Raw genomic sequence first — 20,655 nt, 5'->3', positions numbered from 1 at the left:
TCGGAGCAGAGGGAAAAGTCGGTAACGGAGATAGCGTGGGGTGGGGGAATAGAAGGAAATAGGGGAAATTAAACGGCTCGGCAGGCGTTCTGGATACCCGAACGGCGTTGAAGGAAGCGTTTCCCTCATTAGGGGGGGGGGGGATTAATTTTTAGGAATACAGCATCAGTTCTCGGCGACGGCAAACGAGAATTCCCAATAAACCCCCACGATTCAAAAATTCATTTCTCCCGTTCTACTTGAGATGAAGAAATGAAACCAACGTCATTCAATTGTTCATTAAATTGTTCATTAATGACGGTAGTTTCGTTTCTTAATCCGAGTTAAGAAGGGAGGGAATAATTATGAAAAATGTAGCTTGACGCGCATCAGTTTTCGGCGGCGTCAAGCGAGAATACCCAATAACCCCCCAGGATTCAAAAATTAATTTCTCCCCCTCTAATTGAGATGAAGAAATAAAACCAATGCCATTCGATTGCTCGTAAAATTCTTCATTAATGATGGTGGTTTCGTTTCTTAATCCGAATTACGGGGAGAGGCATTAATTTTCAAAAATGCAGCTTGCCACACACCAGTTCTCGGCGACGTCAAGCGAGAATACCCAATAACCCCCCAGGATTCAAAAATTCATTTCTCCCCCTCTAATTGAGATGACGAAATAAAACCAACGTCATTCGATGGTTCATTAAATCTCTGATGAATAACGATGGTTTCGTTTCTCAATCCGAATTAGGGGGGAAAGGATTAATTTTGAAACATGCAGCTTGACGTGCATCAGTTCTAAGCGGCGTCAAGCGAGAATACCCAATAACCCCCCAGAGTTCAAAAATTAATTTCTCCCCCTCTAGTTGTGTGTGGGGTAGTAACCGTGATGATCAACTGGAAGGAAAAATCGAGTCTTCCAGTTTGATCCTTCCCTACGGTTGTAAGTCGCAGGTATACACCTTGGTGCGGCAACACTGTCTCCTGCACTACTACTCCCCAAAAGTAATTCCCAAGCAGCGATGTTCTTGTTTATGTGAAGGGAATCTATAATCTCAATCACATAAATTGATGTTCACAAATAATTAGAAAATCTTTAATTATTAGACTAGATTATTTATTCCCTTCACATAAACAAGAACATCGCTGCTTGGGAATTACTTTTGGGGAGTAGTAGTGCAGGAGACAGTGTTGCCGCACCAAGGTGTATACCTGCGACTTACAACCGTAGGGAAGGATCAAACTGGAAGACTCGATTTTTCCTTCCAGTTGATCATCACGGTAACTACCCCGCACACAACTAGAGGGGGAGAAATTAATTTTTGAATCGTGGGGAGTTATTTGATATTCTCGCTTGACGCCGCCGAAAACTGATGCGCGTCAAGCTACATTTTTCATAATTATTCCCTCCCTTCTTAACTCGGATTAAGAAACGAAACTACCGTCATTAATGAACAATTTAATGAACAATTGAATGACGTTGGTTTCATTTCTTCATCTCAAGTAGAACGGGAGAAATGAATTTTTGAATCGTGAGGGTTTATTGGGAATTCTCGTTTGCCGTCGCCGAGAACTGATGCTGTATTCCTAAAAATTAATCCCCCCCCCCCTAATGAGGGAAACGCTTCCCTCAACGCCGTTCGGGTATCCAGAACGCCTGCCGAGCCGTTTAATTTCCCCTATTTCCTTCTATTCCCCCACCCCACGCTATCTCCGTTACCGACTTTTCCCTCTGCTCCGACTTTGCAGCCGTAATGTTCGGTACCTTACCAACAAATCCGGCTGCAAAATTAGTTCCAGCGCTACCGCTAGGACATTTCGTGGTTGATCTCCCAGGACTGGCCCTGCTGATCTCCCCCATGGTCTCTGATAAGAACCGCAATTTCATAAGTTCAATCGACATCCACAGATCCTACCTCGAAAATGTAATTGCAATATTTCTTCACCTGTGTAAATAAATATTGACGAATGCCACAAATACTGTTATCAGTTGCACGTTGTAATCAATGGGGACATTTGTTCCGGAGCTTAAAGTCCGGCCACGTACGATTAATAGACCTTTTCAATCTGAACATTCGGGGAAACTATTTAATCTGGTCACGGGTTTAAAATTCTTCGAAAAAATAACTAGAAATTCCGATGGATATTGATATTCGATTGTGTAACTCCAACCAAAACATGAACTTCAGTAATTATTTCTACAGAGAGGGAAATATTTAGTAAAAATTACTGAACTTAAGTTCCTTTACCAATTACAAAAGAAACTAAGAAAATTTACGTGACGATACCGCAATTTTTCACTGAAAATTTAGATAAAAATTACGAAACGCTTCAAAAAAATTCTGTACTTATGGAAAAGGTGCGTAATTTATATTGAATATATTTTTTTATTTGTTACAACGGCTGGAACACCCGAGTTTGACATTTGTTAATTACAAGCTTTCAGATATTTACATATTTCTTCAATGTACTTGTGGTCAGCGGCATCTGCATTTTTTTGTAGCCCATGGTTTTGAGCCCTTAAATTTCATTAAATTTGCTATTATCTTAGAACGCTCTCGCTAGTATCTTGAACAATGCCATAGCGCGTTATCAAAATCTTGCATGTCTGCCTCACAAGTACAACTTGGATCGCTAATTATTCCAACCCTAGCCAAGGAGGTGGCAAGATGGTAGTGATTAGCTCTAACTCGATTAACAGTGATTATTTTTCCCACCCAAATTTCAGCCAATAGAATTGCACCATTTGTTGATATTTTGTATAGCCTACCTCGAATATCAGCGATTATTTTTCCCATCCAAATCTTGGCCAATAGGATTGCACCATTCGACGTTATTTTGTATAGTCAACACGGTATTTCAGCGGATATTCTTGAAAATTACACTGGAAATTTTGCATGTTGATATATATAAAAAAAACAAATGTTGAAGTAACCCTCAATTGTATCTGACAGATTAATGGCAATTCGTTGAAAATTATGTCTCATGGTGCAATTCTATCGGCCAAGATTTGGATGCAAAAAATAATCCCCCGAATACCACTCGAACTTCGAAATTATCTGATATTTCCCTCAAGGTTCCCTACAAACAAATAAGCTCGTCAAGTTTTCCAGAAAAATCACTCGCGCTTCGCGCTCGTGATTTTTAAACTGGAAAACTTGACACGTTCATTTGTTTGCAACGAACCTATCGGGAAATATCCGATAATTTCGGAGCTCTTGTGGTATTATATGCGATAATTTTTTGAATATTTTGGTAAACAAACGACACTTAACCAAATAAACCTCTTTTCATGTCATGGCACAATTCTCTTGGCCGAAATTTGGATAGGAAAAATAATCCCCTGAATACCACTCGAGCTTCAAAATTATAGAATATTTCCCTCTAGGTTCCCTGCATACAAATGAAGTCGTCAAGTTTTTCAGGAAAAATCACTCGTGCTTCGCACTCGTGATTTTTTAGCCTGAAAAACTTGACTCCTTCATTTGTTTGCAACGAATCTATCGGGAAATATTCGATAATTTTGAAGCACTTGTGGTATTATATGTGACAATAGCTTCTCTCTTGATTTGAAAATTTTGCTACCAGGACTTTGCTCACCTCCTGAAGTACACGGAGAGATAAATCTGATAATCTTTATAGTGTGATTCGGATAAAAATTACTGTGCTACCTTATGATCTCGATGCCAACCGCAGGTCTGAGAAAAAATCCTATACCACCGAGTAAAATTTCTTTATCAGCTTAGGATAACTTCTATGTCGGCCTCGTAAAAATTCAAAGTCTGAGGCACAATGACTTACCGAAAAATTACTGTGTGGCACAGTAAAAAATGAAGGAAGGCCCAATAAAATAAACTGACCTAGATAAGAATTTTTCAAAGATTTCTATCGATTTTTCATTTAACATGAAATAAAAAATGATAGACCTTAAATTTTTATAGCGTTTTTTAGTCAATTTTGCGGACCCACATATTATTAATTACAAAATGGATGATATTGATAGGAATTTTTATGTGGGAGTAAAACACATTCCAGTATTCTAGCATTTTGTACACCGATTCTAGTGCCCGGCACAGTATTTTTTCACATATTTTTCTTTCCATGTAAGAGCTGAAATAATTATTACCTTTGGTTTTCTTGGCAATTGTCGTCTGGCCTACAATTTTTTTTACTAGTACTGACTTGCTCTTCAGTTTTGAGAAATTCTCTCCAGTCAGTGTATGGCACGCAATAATCATTTTAGAAGTTGCTCGTTTCATTGAATATTTCTCTCGGCGTATTTCTACAAGCCATTGAGGGAATAAAATTCCAATACATTTCACACCCCAAATTGAAATCATTTACACAAAAATAAATACGTCACTAAAAGTTACCCATAAATTACGGGAATTCCCGACTATCGGGCAAAGGTTCGATAAAAATTAGGAAGGATCTGACTAAAAATATGAAGAGCTCCGCAAAAACTACGTGATTCGCTCTATGCTACTTACGGAGCATGTACTTAGCTGTACTTTTTATCTGAATCATCTGGGAAAAGTTACGATACTGTCATGTGGAATTTCCCCAGTGGATTCCGTACTCGATGAAGGAAAGTTCCGTAGAATCGCAGATTCTAGAATATATATAATATATAATTTATAATATATATCAAATAATATGTTATATTATCTGATTCTGAGATCTGATTAAATTCATTTGGCAGAAAAATTCAATAATTTGAACTTTAAAACAATTACTTCTCACAGAAAATGAATGGACATCCGAAAGCTATAAATACGCGCGTCTATACAGAGAGGAAAATTCTTTGAAAATGGCGTGCCTGTTCCGTAATCTGCCAGTCGAAATAATATTCGGTAAAAATTAGGGAACAGTTACGCACTTTTTCGGTGAACTTTCAGGAAAAAGGGAACAAAACTGTTCCGCAATTTTGACTGACAGATTACGGAACACGTACGTAATATTTCAAGAATATTTCTCTCTGTGTAGGGCGTCCTCAATTTGAATGTTGAAAAGAATAAAAAAAGACCCTCGGAAATAATTTATTTCACACACCGGAACGTTCATAGAACATGTTCATTCAAAGAGTCACGTATTTCCAGGCAGCAATGTTAACTCTAATATTTCCAGTGTTTATATATATTCTATCATCAATCATTCCCAGAACAAACAGATAGAATTGAATTCTCTGTTCATTTCTATTCAATTAAAACATAAACTGAGTAATGTTGAATCATCGGAAGTATTTTTCCTAGCATCCATCAGCTGTTAAGGTGTATTTCCAGTCAACAAAGATAGTTCGGTTATTTCCTCGAGTGAATGAACAAGTTTTTCTTCTCTGAAACCACTTTTTTCTCCAATAAATGAAAAATGTAAGAATTCTATGAGATTAATCCATGCGAAAGACTAAATGAGAAAAATAAATCGACAAAGAAACAACTGATTTTCCGCTGTGCACTCGAAAACCTGTTCCCCACATTATGCAATGTACCCCCGGAAAAGGACGGAATGAAAAATATATAAAAATGAAAGGACAAAAAATTTAGTCCACACGTGGAATAACGATAAAATGCACTCGAGATGAAGTCCAAGGCACGTGGCGTTTCGGAGAGACCCATTATTCCAAGGTGTCTTTTTTTTTTTTCTTTACTCCTCTTTCAAGAAGATTACAACATCACCGATACAGACATCAAGATTATCGTTGCACTCGATTAATTTTCACCTCAATAACGAAATTCAATACATGTACATTTTTTCACCATGACATTCTATTATATTATATTTATATTATATCTATATGTAAATGTATATAGTCTGTTAATTACCAAGTGAGGTCCAAGCAGCTTCCGTCTCCCAATTCCTCCAATCCTTAACATCTCATCCTTTTCATAGTATATTTACATTCTTCTTTTCATTCAATCCTTTCATTTATTTACATTTCATACCATTTAGTTAAATTTTCACCTTTCCCTATACCTTTCTATTCTTTCCTCCTTTCCATCTTTATCATTCTCTCACCCAACCTTTATCCTATATTATATTAATGTTATATTTATATTATGTTTAACGTAACTTGTTACAAGATGTAACTGGTCGTTTCCCGAAAGCCTTTTACCAGTGATTTATATGCGATTGTGTATAATATACATTTTGTGCGTGATATCTATAATAGGATCGCATGTTTTTCCTTTAGTGGCAATCACTGGGATTTTACACATTATTTGGTGTGCTGGAAATAAGACATGAGTAAAGATGATATGTTGGATTAGAGGTTGAGAGATGGTTTGATTACTCTGGACTATGTGCTAATTCTCCTCAGGAATTTAAGTTACCGCGCTTCTCCATTTTTTCTTTATGAGGCAGCTGTCTGGCGCATGCAAAAGTCATTGGAAAGCAGTTATACCTCACCTTTTTGGAATTATACATTTTACATTTTTCTCTGTCATCCTTGTTAATTTGTGAGAAAAATGAATTTCCAATGCTCCTGGACGGAAAGTTCGTACTTCACTCCGTGATTAGCGAGAGAAAAGTTGATACTTTCCATCCGGGGCAGAATCCAATTGAGGAAATTATAAAAAGAAACTCAGATAATGAGATTGAATCAATAGGTTTTTTCCTGTACGAGTGCGGAAAGTATTCGCTTTCCAGGCAGCAACATACGAACTCCGGGCGGGAAAAGTGACTTTCCACCCTGGGCCCATAACACATTTTTCGTTGTTTTTGGAAATCTTAGGTTTTAATTCAATTTTTCAAAGTTTAATTTAATTTTTAATTTAATTCAATTTTTCACAGTTTAATGAAACGGAATTTTGCAAATTGTTGTTTTCCGAACTTGTTTTTGAAGTATCAATTACGGAATCAATTCCGTCTAGACAGTAATAAGAAGAGCACCCACTGATTGGACAGAAAACTGTAATTTTGTAGTAAATAGGTAGAGACACCTCAGAATGAGTGTTTCTGTCTCTGGAATGGGCTCCGGGGGCAAAATTCCCGCTCGAAGCTGGATCAGAGTTCGTTTACACACAAAAGGCAATGGCACGTGCCCTTGGAATCCGTTCACAATATTATCTTCACAATATAATGCGCAACAGGACAGAGAAAACTATTTTTTTTTCTCCTGTTAACGAATAAAAATGGAGAAATTTCTTCTTATCGCTGACAATTATCCACCAGTCGATTAAATTTTGTTCTGAGAACAACATTTTTCATCCTATAAAAAAAATAATTGTTTCTGTTCAATTATTCTATTGTTGGTTCAGCCTGTCTACTAGAAGTCTTTTTTAATACTCAATGTTGTTCTTGATGTAACAAATACCATTAATTTTTCATTTATCGATTGAATGCATGAGATTATCTCTGGAATTGAATTTCTATTTATGAAAAAATCTGTCGTGTTCCACCAATCTTGCGTTGACACACAACGCGCGCATTTTGAAGTGATAATGTTTAGAAGTCACTGAAGAATGACCACAGTAAATCACGAAATTGATTGAATCTTTAATCTCCTCAATCCACCGAAAAAAGAAAAATAGAAAAAAAAATTGTCTAGACGACTAGGGACTGGACGACCTCGCTCACTGATTTCCGACAGTCGCAGGACTCCTCTGTGCGTCACACCTCCCACCCTGACCCCCTCAAAACATCAATTAACCTATCAATGATTCATTCATTCTTTTCTCTACTATGAGAGCAATAATCAAACGAAAGGAGTAAAAAACAAGCGGAAACGTCATGCCAAATTTCAAGTTGATGAATCAATTTTTCCCAACGCTGCCGTCCTAATAAATTTTAAAAGAATGACAATTTTAATATCTCGAAAATTTAGTATGTATTGGGCTTATAATATATACATGGATAGATATGCGATACTAATTATAACAATTGTACCTGGATATATTATAAATTTGAGGGAGGAGTAATCAATAAGAGAGACTCGCAAGAGCCGATGTGAAACAAAGAAAAAAAATCGCCACATCACAAGAAATAAATAGAATACTGAATAGCATGTATTGGGTAAATGTATGTATATATTTTGATGTACATGAAAACACATATTTTGAGAGGAGAAAAATTGAACTCGGTTGAACTGTTTTCGAGATATTTGCAAAAAACGCTTCAGAAACAAATGGTAATGAACTGAATTTTGGCATCGATTTAGCCCTTAGGAATAATTACAATTTGGCACAACTTCACCTTTTTCGCAATAACTTGAGCCCTTTATTCCTTTAATTTCCTAAAAAAATCGGCGAAATTGATCATACGAACATACAAAAGTGAGATTAACATGATTTATAACCACTATGATCCTTAATTCTGAAAAAATATATATGTAGTATAAATATACATGAAATGTATCATTAAATTCAATCGAATCTATTCGATTGAATCTATACATAATATATTATACATACACTCTACGGATAATATATATAAAATATATATACATTTAATTCAATTCAATTTCACAATTAAATTGTTATAAGTATAACAAATTTTATTGAATGCTCAATTTAACGGATAAAATATATATTGTATGAAAACTGACCTTCTTTTTTTGGATGTATAATTTCATTAAAAAACAAAAAATTTCTTATTTTTTAATCTAAAAACAATCCCCTACTCCTTTTGCTTGCACCAGATACCATAAAGTGCGCCCGATTATAACTCATTTACCTTATTCTAAATATTTAATTATAATATAGTTTAGGGAATAGATATATTGTTCTGTGTTTACAATAAATTTGTGTATGGTTCTATGTACTTTTGAATTTGTTGGTCTCAACAAATGAGAAATTAAGTTATTAATCGGAATTTTGAGTCGCTATAATTTTCTTAAAATAAAAAAATAACAAAAAATATAAAAGAATTCTCCTAAAAGGGTTGACCTGTCATTGGTTCTGTTGGGCATAACGATGTTTCTACGTTTTAGACCATCCAATATAATTCCCAACCAAAACTAGGATAGGTTTACGTTAATAAATAAATAAGACTATAATACAAGATTAATTGAATTGTTTATTAGGATGTGTTTTGACTTGGAGAACGAGGGAGGTCAAAGTTACAAAGATCATAGGCTCGACACCACGATTTCCTTCTTTTCAGGTTTAGTCATTTGCTGATATTATTTTGTAAACATTCATCTAGAGTCATATCCATCAGTAAATCCCGAAAAAATGTAATATAAATAAATAATTGATTAAGTTTGCCAGTTAATAATAAGTCTTAAACATTACAGAGAAAGACAAAATTCTGTAGATGCATGTTTGTAGCTTTATAAACCTATAGGTTTCACTGAACGTAGTAAGCCTTTAAAACCTATAGGTTCTAGTAAGCTCAAATAGATAAATTTAAAAAATCAAGTTGTCAAAAATCACCTCATAGTGTAATAAATTTAATTAATATGGGTCGGGAATAAGATTGTATTGTTTTTGCTCCTTTCAATAATTAGAAAATCGAAAAATGAAAAAACAGTTAGAAAACTTGCGTTCGGAAGCAAAAGGAGAATATTTTTTTTTACATGAGTGACAGTGAGGAGAGGCTGACTCTCCTCCGCATCCACGTGTCCCCTTCTATTGGTGGAGGTGGGCTCTGTCAACTTGCCGGGGGTAGCTTGACCAAGTATATAAGAGAATCGTCTTCCCGTATGCACTACGCAAATGCAAATCGTCTGTATATGCAACAACTCCCATTGAGAAATTAATCTTTTTCCTACGCAAAAAAAATCACTGGATAGTTCGGAGAAAAGCAACATTTTAATTGATAAAAATCATTGAAATGAGTAATTTTCTAAGGGCAAAATAAAAAAATTGGCGAGTGATAATGAAGAAGAAAATTAAATAAATGATGACCAGTTGTTAGTTGTGATTGAAATATTGTGGAGAAGGACTAGAGTGAAATAATTTTAGAAATGGGAAAAACCAGTAGTGCTTTTTTGCCGGTGGGCTCGTGGGTTACATTGTTGCTGTCATTAACAGTGATTACCATGATTATTGCACTGTTTATAAGAAGAGCCAAGTTTTTGCATTCTTTCAGAAATGTGCCATCTCCATCGGCTTTGCCAATTATTGGAAACGCGTATCAGCTTAATTGCGGTCTTGAAGGTTTGTTTATCACGAATTTCTCGATTATCTATGATGAGAATTCAAATTGATGTTTACCGGAGCGTTGATGCTAATTTCATAAATATTTGATTAAATAAGGAGCCAATAAAAAATTAAGAGAATGTCCTTCCAATTTCTCTATAATTTTTTACAATAAAAATAAGCTTGATCATAATCTTACCAATTAATAATTGTTTGTGTTCATACTATTTTGGTAGATTTGGCTCATTAAATAATGAGTCGATAAAAAATGAACGGAATTCTATTCTAATTTCTTTACAATTTTTTACAAAATATCTAATCCTGAAAATTAACAATAATCTCGCTAATTAAACATTGTCGAAGAAAATATTGTATAACATTTTTTTGGATTCTCGCAAAATATATCTTTTAGTACTGCCCGTTAAGGCCACTTATTAATAAACAAACTTAACAACGACAATAATTAATTCAGTAATGCAATGATAAAACGACGAAATTATAAATGAAAGGAGATAGGGAAGAGAGTATTTGGAGAGTGTTTTTTTTTGTAGATCAAAGTGTTGACTGGAAAAGCTTTCAAAAAAATCCCATCGATCGCGAAAAAATCGAATAAATGATTTGACAAAGTTCAAGGTACCCAAGTCAGGTTGCATCGGCCATCTCCACTGATCTCCATTGTTATGATCATAAGTACCAGTACACGTGCGAGACCCAAAAACGGGGACGAGAATGAAAACGAAAAAAAAATCAAACAAGAGTCGTCGTGCAGATTCCCGATTATACGACTCGAGGCGCGAAGACGTCCGGCCTCGACCTCCTTCCTCATCTCTCCTCGTGACTGTCCCCTTTCTCCCTCACGATAAATTTCTTTTTCTCATTTTATTCATCTCGTCTCATTCGTCCTCGTGGCATCGAGTGCAACTCAAGAGATCACATTGACCCCTCGAGAATTTATGGGAACAAATTTATACGAAGAAATTCGACACGTGCAGCAACTGCAGAAGGGAAATTTGCTAATGGTTGCGTCATTGGCCTAAATCTGCCAGACACTGAAATTAAGTGATCTCTCACTTTCTTCAATCGTCACTGCAAATTTCAATGAATTACAAAATATTATCGTTATGAGCTAATATTAATATTCTTCTTCGACTCGATTAAAAGTCCATGAAATTTTCGAAATTTCAATTTCAATTTTATTGAAACGGAATTCAAGATTGATAAAAGATTATCAGTATTGATTACCATTGTTAAATGTATACCACACATGTACGGATATATGCACGCGTCTATATGTTTCTATATATATACATATTTTTAAATTCATTTATATATTTTTATTATCATCTGCTGGTTTGAAAGCTCACCGATAAAAAAAATTGACTTCCTTTCTCTGTCGGATTTTATGAAGATCTCCGTTTATTCAATAGTTTTGAAATTATTATTAACGATACCGAAGCTGCATTATTTTTAGATGGGAATTAAACTAGAAAAAAGTCATTTAATCTACAATCATTCACTAGCAAAGTGGTAAAATGAGAGGAATCACTTTAGGCTATTGATTAGTTTTCTATGAATGTCTCGTAATCTAGAGGAGATAGTAAAATTTTCATTATGAGCTTTATTATGGAGGGAATTGAGTATTACGATAAGTGTTATTACAACAATTCCGCTATCTCTCTTAGATTTAAAGGTATTCCTCAAAAACTAAATTCAGAGATAAGTCAACTCATCTCGTTATACCATTTCGCTACTTAATTCTCAATACTTTGGTCGAAGAAAATATGAAATTAAAAAAATGTATTTTTTTCGAAAGATATATTCCCCATATTTTTACAAGATTAGTCATTCGTGACATGAAAATTCCCAAATCAAATTGAGAAAAAAAAAATCATTTTACGCTTAATAGTTCATCTCTTTTATGACGCTTTGTCTTTTGCAGATTTCTTTAAGAAACTGGTGGAATGGAGTAAAGAGTTCGGGGACATCTATATGTTGTGGCTTGGCCCAAGACCCATGGTCTTTCTGTACCGGGTTGAAGGGGTCCAGACACTCCTCAGTAGCAGTATACACATTGATAAGAGCCTGGAGTACTTGTACATGAAACCATGGCTGGGTAAAGGACTCGTTACCAATGGCGGTGAGTGAAGTAATTCATTGAAGTGTCGTTGTATAACCGCATGAATGATTTTTATTGAATTCAATATTATATTGAATGATATCGACGAATGCGAGGAAAAGCGCTACACAGATGTTTTTGCTTCTGAATGAACGCTTTGTGATCGGTCAAGTTAACTTTAACCCTTTCAATTTGTGCTCCCGACTGGAAGCTTTGTAATTACCTGAACTTCAGATTTTCTAATTTTGCTTGGAAATTATGTAGAATGGTCTGAAACGTAAAATGCGCCTGATCAATTTGACCACTCTTTTAAGAAATTAAATTTCGTCAAATCACAGGGATTACTACGGACTAAATTTGTGCCGAAATTCAGCTCAATCGGTCTAGCTGTTTTTCATAAATTGCCATTTCGTTACAAACCGGTTTCCGGAAATATCTCAAAAACTATCGAACCAGTTTCAATTGGTCCCCGCTCAAAATATTCGTCTCGATGTACTCTGCCTCAATCAATCAAATGAATGATTGGGTAAGTGTAGTGTGATACAAATTCGATAATAATGTTCTAAAAAATTCACTCGTAAACTCTCCACAATGATAAAACATTTTTAATTAAATGATTAAATGGCTTCCTTCATTTTTCTATTTAGACCTAAAACATTCTTAATGAATATAAATTAATAGGAAAAAACTTACTCATGATCAATTTCTTGAAGGCAAAGAAAATACACATCACTTCAGTCACCTCCTTGTATATGTTCATAACATAATTTCAGAGGTTCCTGGACTTTTGTTGAAAACAGTATCAAAAATGAAGAAACTCCTATTAAATTCAAATAATTTTCCAAGATATAAATTAATAAACCCGAAAAATAAGCATCATAATCAAATGAGTTTTTCCTTCCTATTTAATCATTGTTTTGGTTAAAAAATACAGACTGAGCATTTAAACTCATATCGTGTATGATAATCATCATTTCCGTTTACAATTAAAGATTGAAAGGTGATTTTGTATAATTATCATTTTATTACCTCTGTTATTGCCTCAGATAGAAGCTCGATTATGTATTCACATGAAACTGAAGATATTCAACAGTAGCGTTGCCTGATCAATGAGTGGAATTATATTAAGATATGTCATTAGCATAAACTGATGGGAATCAATCATGAATCATTATCAGAAATAGTATTTTCCTCAGATTTTTCTAAAATAGTGACTACCCCGAATAAACAAAAGGTGATTGATGTAGGCGCCGATTGGCGATATTATAAATAGAAGTTGTGTAGAAGATAAATAATTCATCCAGTCGTTGAATATTGACGTTACATTATTCTATCAACGAAGATCGCTCACGTGTTGCACTCGAGGACTTCCAGTTCATTATATCGTGCTAATGAGACTATTTTCCATCTCGTGAAATCATATACCGAAGATTATGTTGATGAGACCAATTTGTCTCGCAGGTGAATCTTGGCACTTCAGGAGAAAACTAGTCACCCCCACATTTCACAGTGGACTTTTACTGGATTATTTGAAGAGTACGATTAGAGAGTCCAATATTATGGTCGCCTGTCTTGCCAACGAACTTGATAACGATGGATTTGACATCGTCCCTTACGCCAAACGTGCGGCGTTGGATTTAATTTGTGGTAAGAATCCTTGAAACTCTCCAAGTCCTCGATATCTCGTGCCTGAATAATTCAATTGAAAAAGTTTTAATTCAATTTTAAGGTTCCTGTCGTGTAGAATATTTATTTGGCTATTTTTGTTTAAATTTTTACGGTGAACACTTGACATAAAAGTAACCGCAAAATGATCATTGTTCGTTTGGAATTGTCCATTTAGTAAGAATTTTTTAGAAAATCAATGGTTCCATGGGTTTGAAAACAAAAATTGGGTGAGAATCCAAATCATTGAATAAACCCAGCAAAATTAAATGACTTGACCGTTTTTCTGTAGACAACTAATTACAGAAATATGATCAATTTATATAATTAATAACCGGAGTTACAATGGAAAATATGTAGTTATATTCAACTGTCTATAAACAATGCAATAAACTATGTCCTGTGAAAAGATTGTGCTTTCATCTGTCTTACATTGCATAAACTTTCTACGAAGACTGTCGCGCTACAACAATCTTAAAAACATAAAAAATATCTTCAAAATGACAATAAATTGTCAGATGTCACTCAGTTAATCGGGTAAACTACCCAATTATTTGATGGTCTAGAAAAATGTATCATATTTAATGTTACTGCTCACGCATGTTAAAAATTTCCAATCCCATTATTTTCTAAGGGAAATGTTTATTTTCCAAAAAAGCAATTTCTATGCCCTCAATAAGGTCCTTACATAGAGCCTAACAATTTGTATTTTCCAAAATAATCATTTCCGGGCTCTCTAATTCCGTCATCCGAATGAAGTTCGATCCCTAATTTTCATGATCCGTCAATTATCATCCCGATATTTTTATGTTCTCAGAAACAACGATGGGCTACCACATGAACGCTCAAACGAAACTGAACAACGATTACGTTCATGCTGTGGAAAAGTAATGAATCTATCAAATTAATTTTCCTCGAAAAATTAACAATTCTCTAGTTTTTCAATAGTTATTAATTAATGTATCATTTATAGAATGACAGCAATAACGCAAATGCGTTTCACAAACATCTGGATCTCCATCGACGCTATATTCAACCTGACAAATTTAGGAAAAGAGCACGAACGATCGCTCAAAGTAATCCACAATTTTGTGGACAAAATAATAACGGAGAGGAAGAAACAATGGAAAATAGCGCGCGATGGAAATTTCAATGAGGCAAACAAGAAACGCCCTGCATTCCTGGACCTTTTGCTGGAGGTCTCGCAGGATGGGGCTGTTCTCAATGACACAGACATCCGAGACGAAGTCAATACTTTCATGTTTGCAGGACATGACACCGTCGCCACGAGCCTCTCCTGGTTTTTTTACGCTCTGGGACTTCATCCTGAGTATCAGGTACATCAACTGCAGTCGTTTTTTATCTTGCATGTGGAAGACGGTTTTCCCAGCTTGCATGTGAAAATCCATTACATCTTTAAATATTACCAGACAGAATGTTATGCAACAATATGACTGAACAGAAAATTACTAGAGAAATTATTACTGACCAAAATATTACCGGAATTACACAGCCAAAATCGTCAAGCATTCTACATTTTTGAATTCCCTAGGAAGGGAACTAGGATTATTGTCTATATAATGGTACAAGAAAATTATACTGTAAAAGCATAGCCCTGGTCACTTCTTCATTTGAGAATTTTTGTACTGTATGCTATGGCAATTTATATTTACTCACCGGCAATATAACAAACATAACTGTTGGTGAATAGTATTAGATTGACATGATCTTTTATCCAATAATGTCAGCAACAAATTAGATTTATGACGATAATACTACTAGTCATAATAATAATGGGTATACTGTTATTTCCCCATAATATTTGCCATAATATTCTGTCCAATAATATTTAGGGATGTTATCGTGAACACCGTCTTTCACATTTTTATTTCTTTTTGTCATTGGTTTAAGTGCACAAATCTACATGATTTATTTATACTATATTGGATGTAGGGTATATAAATGAATATAAAATGCAGTGGATTTAACTTTATCTTTATTCGAGGGGGCACGAGGAAGAAACGTCTGTTTTCTACGGATCTCTAGACGAGACTAAAAACTGATCGGAAAGCCTAAGAGAATATTCCTCACCTAAATGAAAGAACTATTTTCTTTCTCCCTATGAAATTATTGTTTATGTTCATATAAACACTCATATGTTTATATAAACGTCATTTCTTTTTTAAATTCAATTCTATGAACTTGACTTAATAATCCAATATACTATGATTTAACTTATTCTAGGTGATTAATCACAATGAAGTTAAAATACAATATATTTAGTCCTGTCTTTATTATGAATTTGTGCATGGTTCTGAGTACTTTTGAATTAGTTGATATTGAATTATGGATAGGGATAAAAATGATTCAACTATCAACTTTAATTATTTATTCTCGCACGCAGAAGGTATATCTTTCTGGTATGATGTCTCCAGATCAACTGACTCTTAGTGACCAAAGATTTCACACTAGACACATTTCACAAAAGGTCCTTGTTCATTTATTCCTTTCTGATTCTTCTCTGGTTCCATTTATTAAAACCATTCTAAACATTTCGGTACTGGTTGGAGAAAAACTATAACATACTGAGATGGACTGAAAACAGCTATATGCAGAGGATTCATTTTTGTCCACACATATCAAGCACTCTCAATAGTTGATTTTAACCGGGACGAAAAAAGAATTAATTTGTTAGTCAGTATTTCGAGTCGCTGTAACTCTGTCAAGAGTAATGACCTCTCATTGTTCAGGTTGGGGCAGAACCACAGGATGTGGTCCGTCTTGTGTTCCGTGTCCGCAAGGACAGTCTTCCACATATAAGACGGAAAATTTATATAACCTTCCACATCCTATGACGTCACAGGATATTCTCGATATAATTTTACAAGAAAAGGTTCACTGAAATAATGAATAGTCCTGACCGAGAGGCGAGGTCAGAGCTTATTAAACAGAAAAATAAAGTCAAGTCTTGGCTCCGGCTTCAGAAGTCAGCGTGAAAAGTGAGAGCTTAAGCGAGACTTGAAATTACCCTGAGAAAAGGCCTGTTGACAAATTTTCCACTAGAGCTTCAAGTAAAGGACGAGTTCAACGTTCTCGCAGACCTTCAACAAGTTGAATTTTCTCTTAAGTCTCCGACGCTCAGCCTCACGCAGACTTAATTCCATCCTCAGACTTTTTCCGTGTCTACCTGAGTGTTGAGTTACGTCAACTAAACTAGGGGGTTCAGGGCCAAGCTAGTACCCCTCATTATTGATTCTTTCGACGGCATGTGATAGTCTTTTGTATCTGCGAGGCTTGAGGTCATCCCGACCTGTAAGCGAAATGCCATCATGTTGGCCGATCAGATGTAAAAAGCTGCCATTATTGGCAGCGACGGTACCATTCCGGACTGCAGCAGATCTTCCCTCTGGCTGGAGGGATCAGGACTAGTTTGCATGGCTTGACTTACTGAAGTGAAGTCGGAGTCCTCGAGGATCACTCAGTGATCTCTTCTATAAGTAATCAATAGTAATAATTAGCTTTGAAAACTGCATAATGTCCACTAAGCTAAACTCATCGATGGCTGATAAGTTGAAGGATTTTCTGAGAATTACGAACCGTTGATTTATCTAATTTTATCTCATTGTATTTTATTTATTTAATAAATCTAATGATTTATCTAATTTTATGGCATTCTTTTAGATTAGAATTTTGGAAGAATACGATCAACTAGTCGGTAGTGAGGAAATAACCCTAGAAGCGCTGAATAAATTATCATGGCTTGATGCCTGTGTCAAAGAAGTCTGGAGGATGTACCCCGTGGTGCCCCTGCTCGCCCGACAGATTTACCAACCGATAAAAATAAGTAAGAAATCTATTAATTTTGGAACTTCATAGTGGAAATAGAATCTTCAATATTCTTCCGTAAATATCTCAGAAACTATTCAGTATACAGGAAAAAGTCATTAGAATTACTTTATAGTTTATGAAATTTTGTATAAAAGTGTTTATGAGATGTCTTTATACTTAACGGTTTTTGGGATTTTTACAAGTGTATTCCATTTTTTTTTGGATTTCGTTTTCGATGAAATAAAAAATCATGGATTCTTTCAGTGGATCACGACATTCCCGTTGGCTCTACAATCCTGATAAATACGTTTCTTCTACATCGAGATCCTCGTCACTTCCCTGAGCCTGAGGTTTTCAAACCAGAGAGATTCCTTCCGGAAAACCCGAAGCCTCCAACATTTGCCTACATTCCTTTCAGCGCTGGTTCGCGCAACTGCATAGGATGGAAGTTCGCCACTATGGAGGTCAAGGTCGCTATTTTGTCTGTTCTCAAAGCATATCACATCCAGTCCTTAGAGACCCCCGATCAATTGAGAATGAGTTCTTCTATTGTGTTGACCAACGCCAATGGACTGCGGCTCAAGATCTCACGCAGAAAGTAATTTGTGGATTATTCAGGATGTTCTCCTTCTTTCGAGTAATTTTCAACAGGATTCATGCTCCGAACAATCTTAGAAAAGATGGCAAAATTGGACATGTAAAAGGTTTACTTGGAGTTTAAAGGAATTCAAAGTTGTCACAACCTGAGTGGAAGTAATGTCAAGCGAGCCTGAGGCTTGATCAGAACTTGAAATGCCAGAGGATCCAAGGAGTTGCTAGTGAATTCGAGCGAATGCGAGATTAGGTCATTTTCCAGCGAAATCCGGAGGAATTGAACAAATTTGAAAAACCTTCCAGACACTTTCCAGATAATTCGAGGGAATTCGAAATGTTTTTACACAATTTAAGCAAATGCGAGCGGCTCGTAGAGCATTGAAGACAGAAAGGATGATAATGGGCAGGACGATAGAATCTTTTTTTGAAGCTTATGGATTTCCGAGGAGATTACACTTCATGACGAAAAGTCTTCGTTTTTTAAATCCCACCATAATGAACTAGGGAAATCTGTTGAGTAAAATTAATGTGGAAGGGTCCAGGATATGTTAGAAATATTTCGACAACTAGAGAATTTATTAAAAGATGTCAAAAGTTGTATATATAGCTTGTTAAATTCTAATCGAAAAATGTTTTGCAAGAATCGTCTGAATATTTTATTTTGGGAGATATTATCAAAGGAAAATTAATATTCAGCTCCAATAGCAGGAGTAAAATTTTTGGTCTCATGATTTTCGTAAAATTTCTTAATCAATCGCTCATCTACTCTCTTCGATTTCCCACTAATTTCCTCAAGTAATTACTAACAAAGATTAAGTAATAATGTATATTAGAATAAGCCTCGACATTACGAATTTATAAAACTAGTGATGTAATTTTAATCATTATTCCATTATGCAGACTAGATGGCGAATTTTTGAATCCACAAAACCATTGAAGAATCGGAAATCGTGATGAAGAGATACATGACATTTCAGACTAATTGATACATTGTAGATTATCTACAAAGACGACTGAATTAATCATTCTCGAATGACACTTTACAGAATTAGGAAAAAATAATAACGATAAAAATTGTGATATGCTTAATAAATACGTTCAATATTTCTTTAATCTATGTACGTGATTTTTTTTTTATTACCAAATGATCATAATTGGATGCGACACGCGGTAGATAATTTTTTTTTTGTTTAGCCTGTGTCTCGATTTTCATTTAAATACGAAATAACATTTAAGGAATTCTGAGATAATATTGAGATCGTACTAAGCGGTTCTCCATGCGATTAAAAGAACAAGAAGTTCGCATTTGTTGCGATTTTCAGTTGGATTATTTTCCCTCAAACATAAATAGAGTCATAATAATGCTCGTATTTACGAATAGTTAACGCCGCAGCACTGATAATCAATTTTGTTATGGAATAAAAAGATTATAGAACAACGGACTTACGATACGCCTGTTATGTGATCGTAATTTTTAATCTGGCGAAGAAAAATGCTCTTTTGAGTTGCATCTGATGGCTCACCACTGATTTTAAGTAAACTTAACTTACTCGGTGATCTTCTATCGAATGAAGACTCTAAATTCGCAATAGAGTATTGAACTGAGCGATACTAAATATAAGAGACGTTCAACATTTCGCTTCGAATGATTAAGAGGCTATTTTAAAGAATTGTTCTTTTAATTTCATATTGGAATTTAATTCGGATTTAGGTAGATATAGATTAAAATGAAGCCCTCAAGAAAGTAAATGATTATGAAAAGAATCCTTCTTTAATATCGGAAAAAACTAATGTCTTCATGGAAATTAAAATTAAATCCCCATAAGTAATTAAAAGGTTCTTCTAATTTAATGGAAACAGTGAAACATAATTCATATAACAAAAGCATCATCTCTGATTGCAAAAAGAGGAGTACATGATCCATCATATGATGATCATCATCCTTGTATGATGATCATGCGGCCATCTTGAACAAATCGAAATTTCTCACCCCTACTAGACTATTGATTTTTGACATTTCTATTTGTCTATCATTTCATACAATATGTCAATATTTTATAACAAACACGAATAAAGTAATAATCCCACGATATTTTTATTTCAAAACAGCATTGACTTTCAATATCACCCAACCAAGTTTTCAAAATTCTTCAAATTTAATAGGTATATATAACCAGAGTCGGGGTAACAAGAAGTTTCCCATAGCAATATATAAAATTATACTTTCAATTTAATTTTAATTAACGTGACCAACGTCTATCCTCTTTGCTCCCAACCCTGGGTTCAACAACAATTAAACTAAAAAAAATATGCACTCCCATTGGTTACCCCACCTGACGCGGGAGCTTCAAACGCTCAAATAACAGTCCACAAAATATTCGACCTTCCGGG

The 20,655-nt window shown here is 34.9% G+C and overlaps 1 protein-coding gene across 1 annotated transcript; it reads left to right on the top strand.

Annotated features, from left to right (window-relative positions):
• The first annotated feature begins 9,884 nt into the window (after positions 1 to 9,884).
• LOC135162691 (cytochrome P450 4c3-like) lies at positions 9,885 to 19,381 on the top strand. The gene is made up of 7 exons (XM_064121435.1): positions 9,885 to 10,079; positions 12,001 to 12,198; positions 13,639 to 13,824; positions 14,660 to 14,729; positions 14,816 to 15,179; positions 17,524 to 17,686; positions 17,935 to 19,381. Exons 1-7 carry the CDS (start codon positions 9,887 to 9,889, stop codon positions 18,270 to 18,272), a joined length of 1,512 nt encoding a protein of 503 aa, XP_063977505.1. The 5' UTR covers positions 9,885 to 9,886; the 3' UTR covers positions 18,273 to 19,381.
• The last annotated feature ends 1,274 nt before the right edge of the window (positions 19,382 to 20,655 follow it).

Source organism: Diachasmimorpha longicaudata, chromosome 5, assembly GCF_034640455.1.
Source record: "Diachasmimorpha longicaudata isolate KC_UGA_2023 chromosome 5, iyDiaLong2, whole genome shotgun sequence".
Taxonomy (NCBI): domain Eukaryota; kingdom Metazoa; phylum Arthropoda; class Insecta; order Hymenoptera; family Braconidae; genus Diachasmimorpha; species Diachasmimorpha longicaudata.
This window is presented reverse-complemented; position numbering and strand designations above follow the sequence as displayed.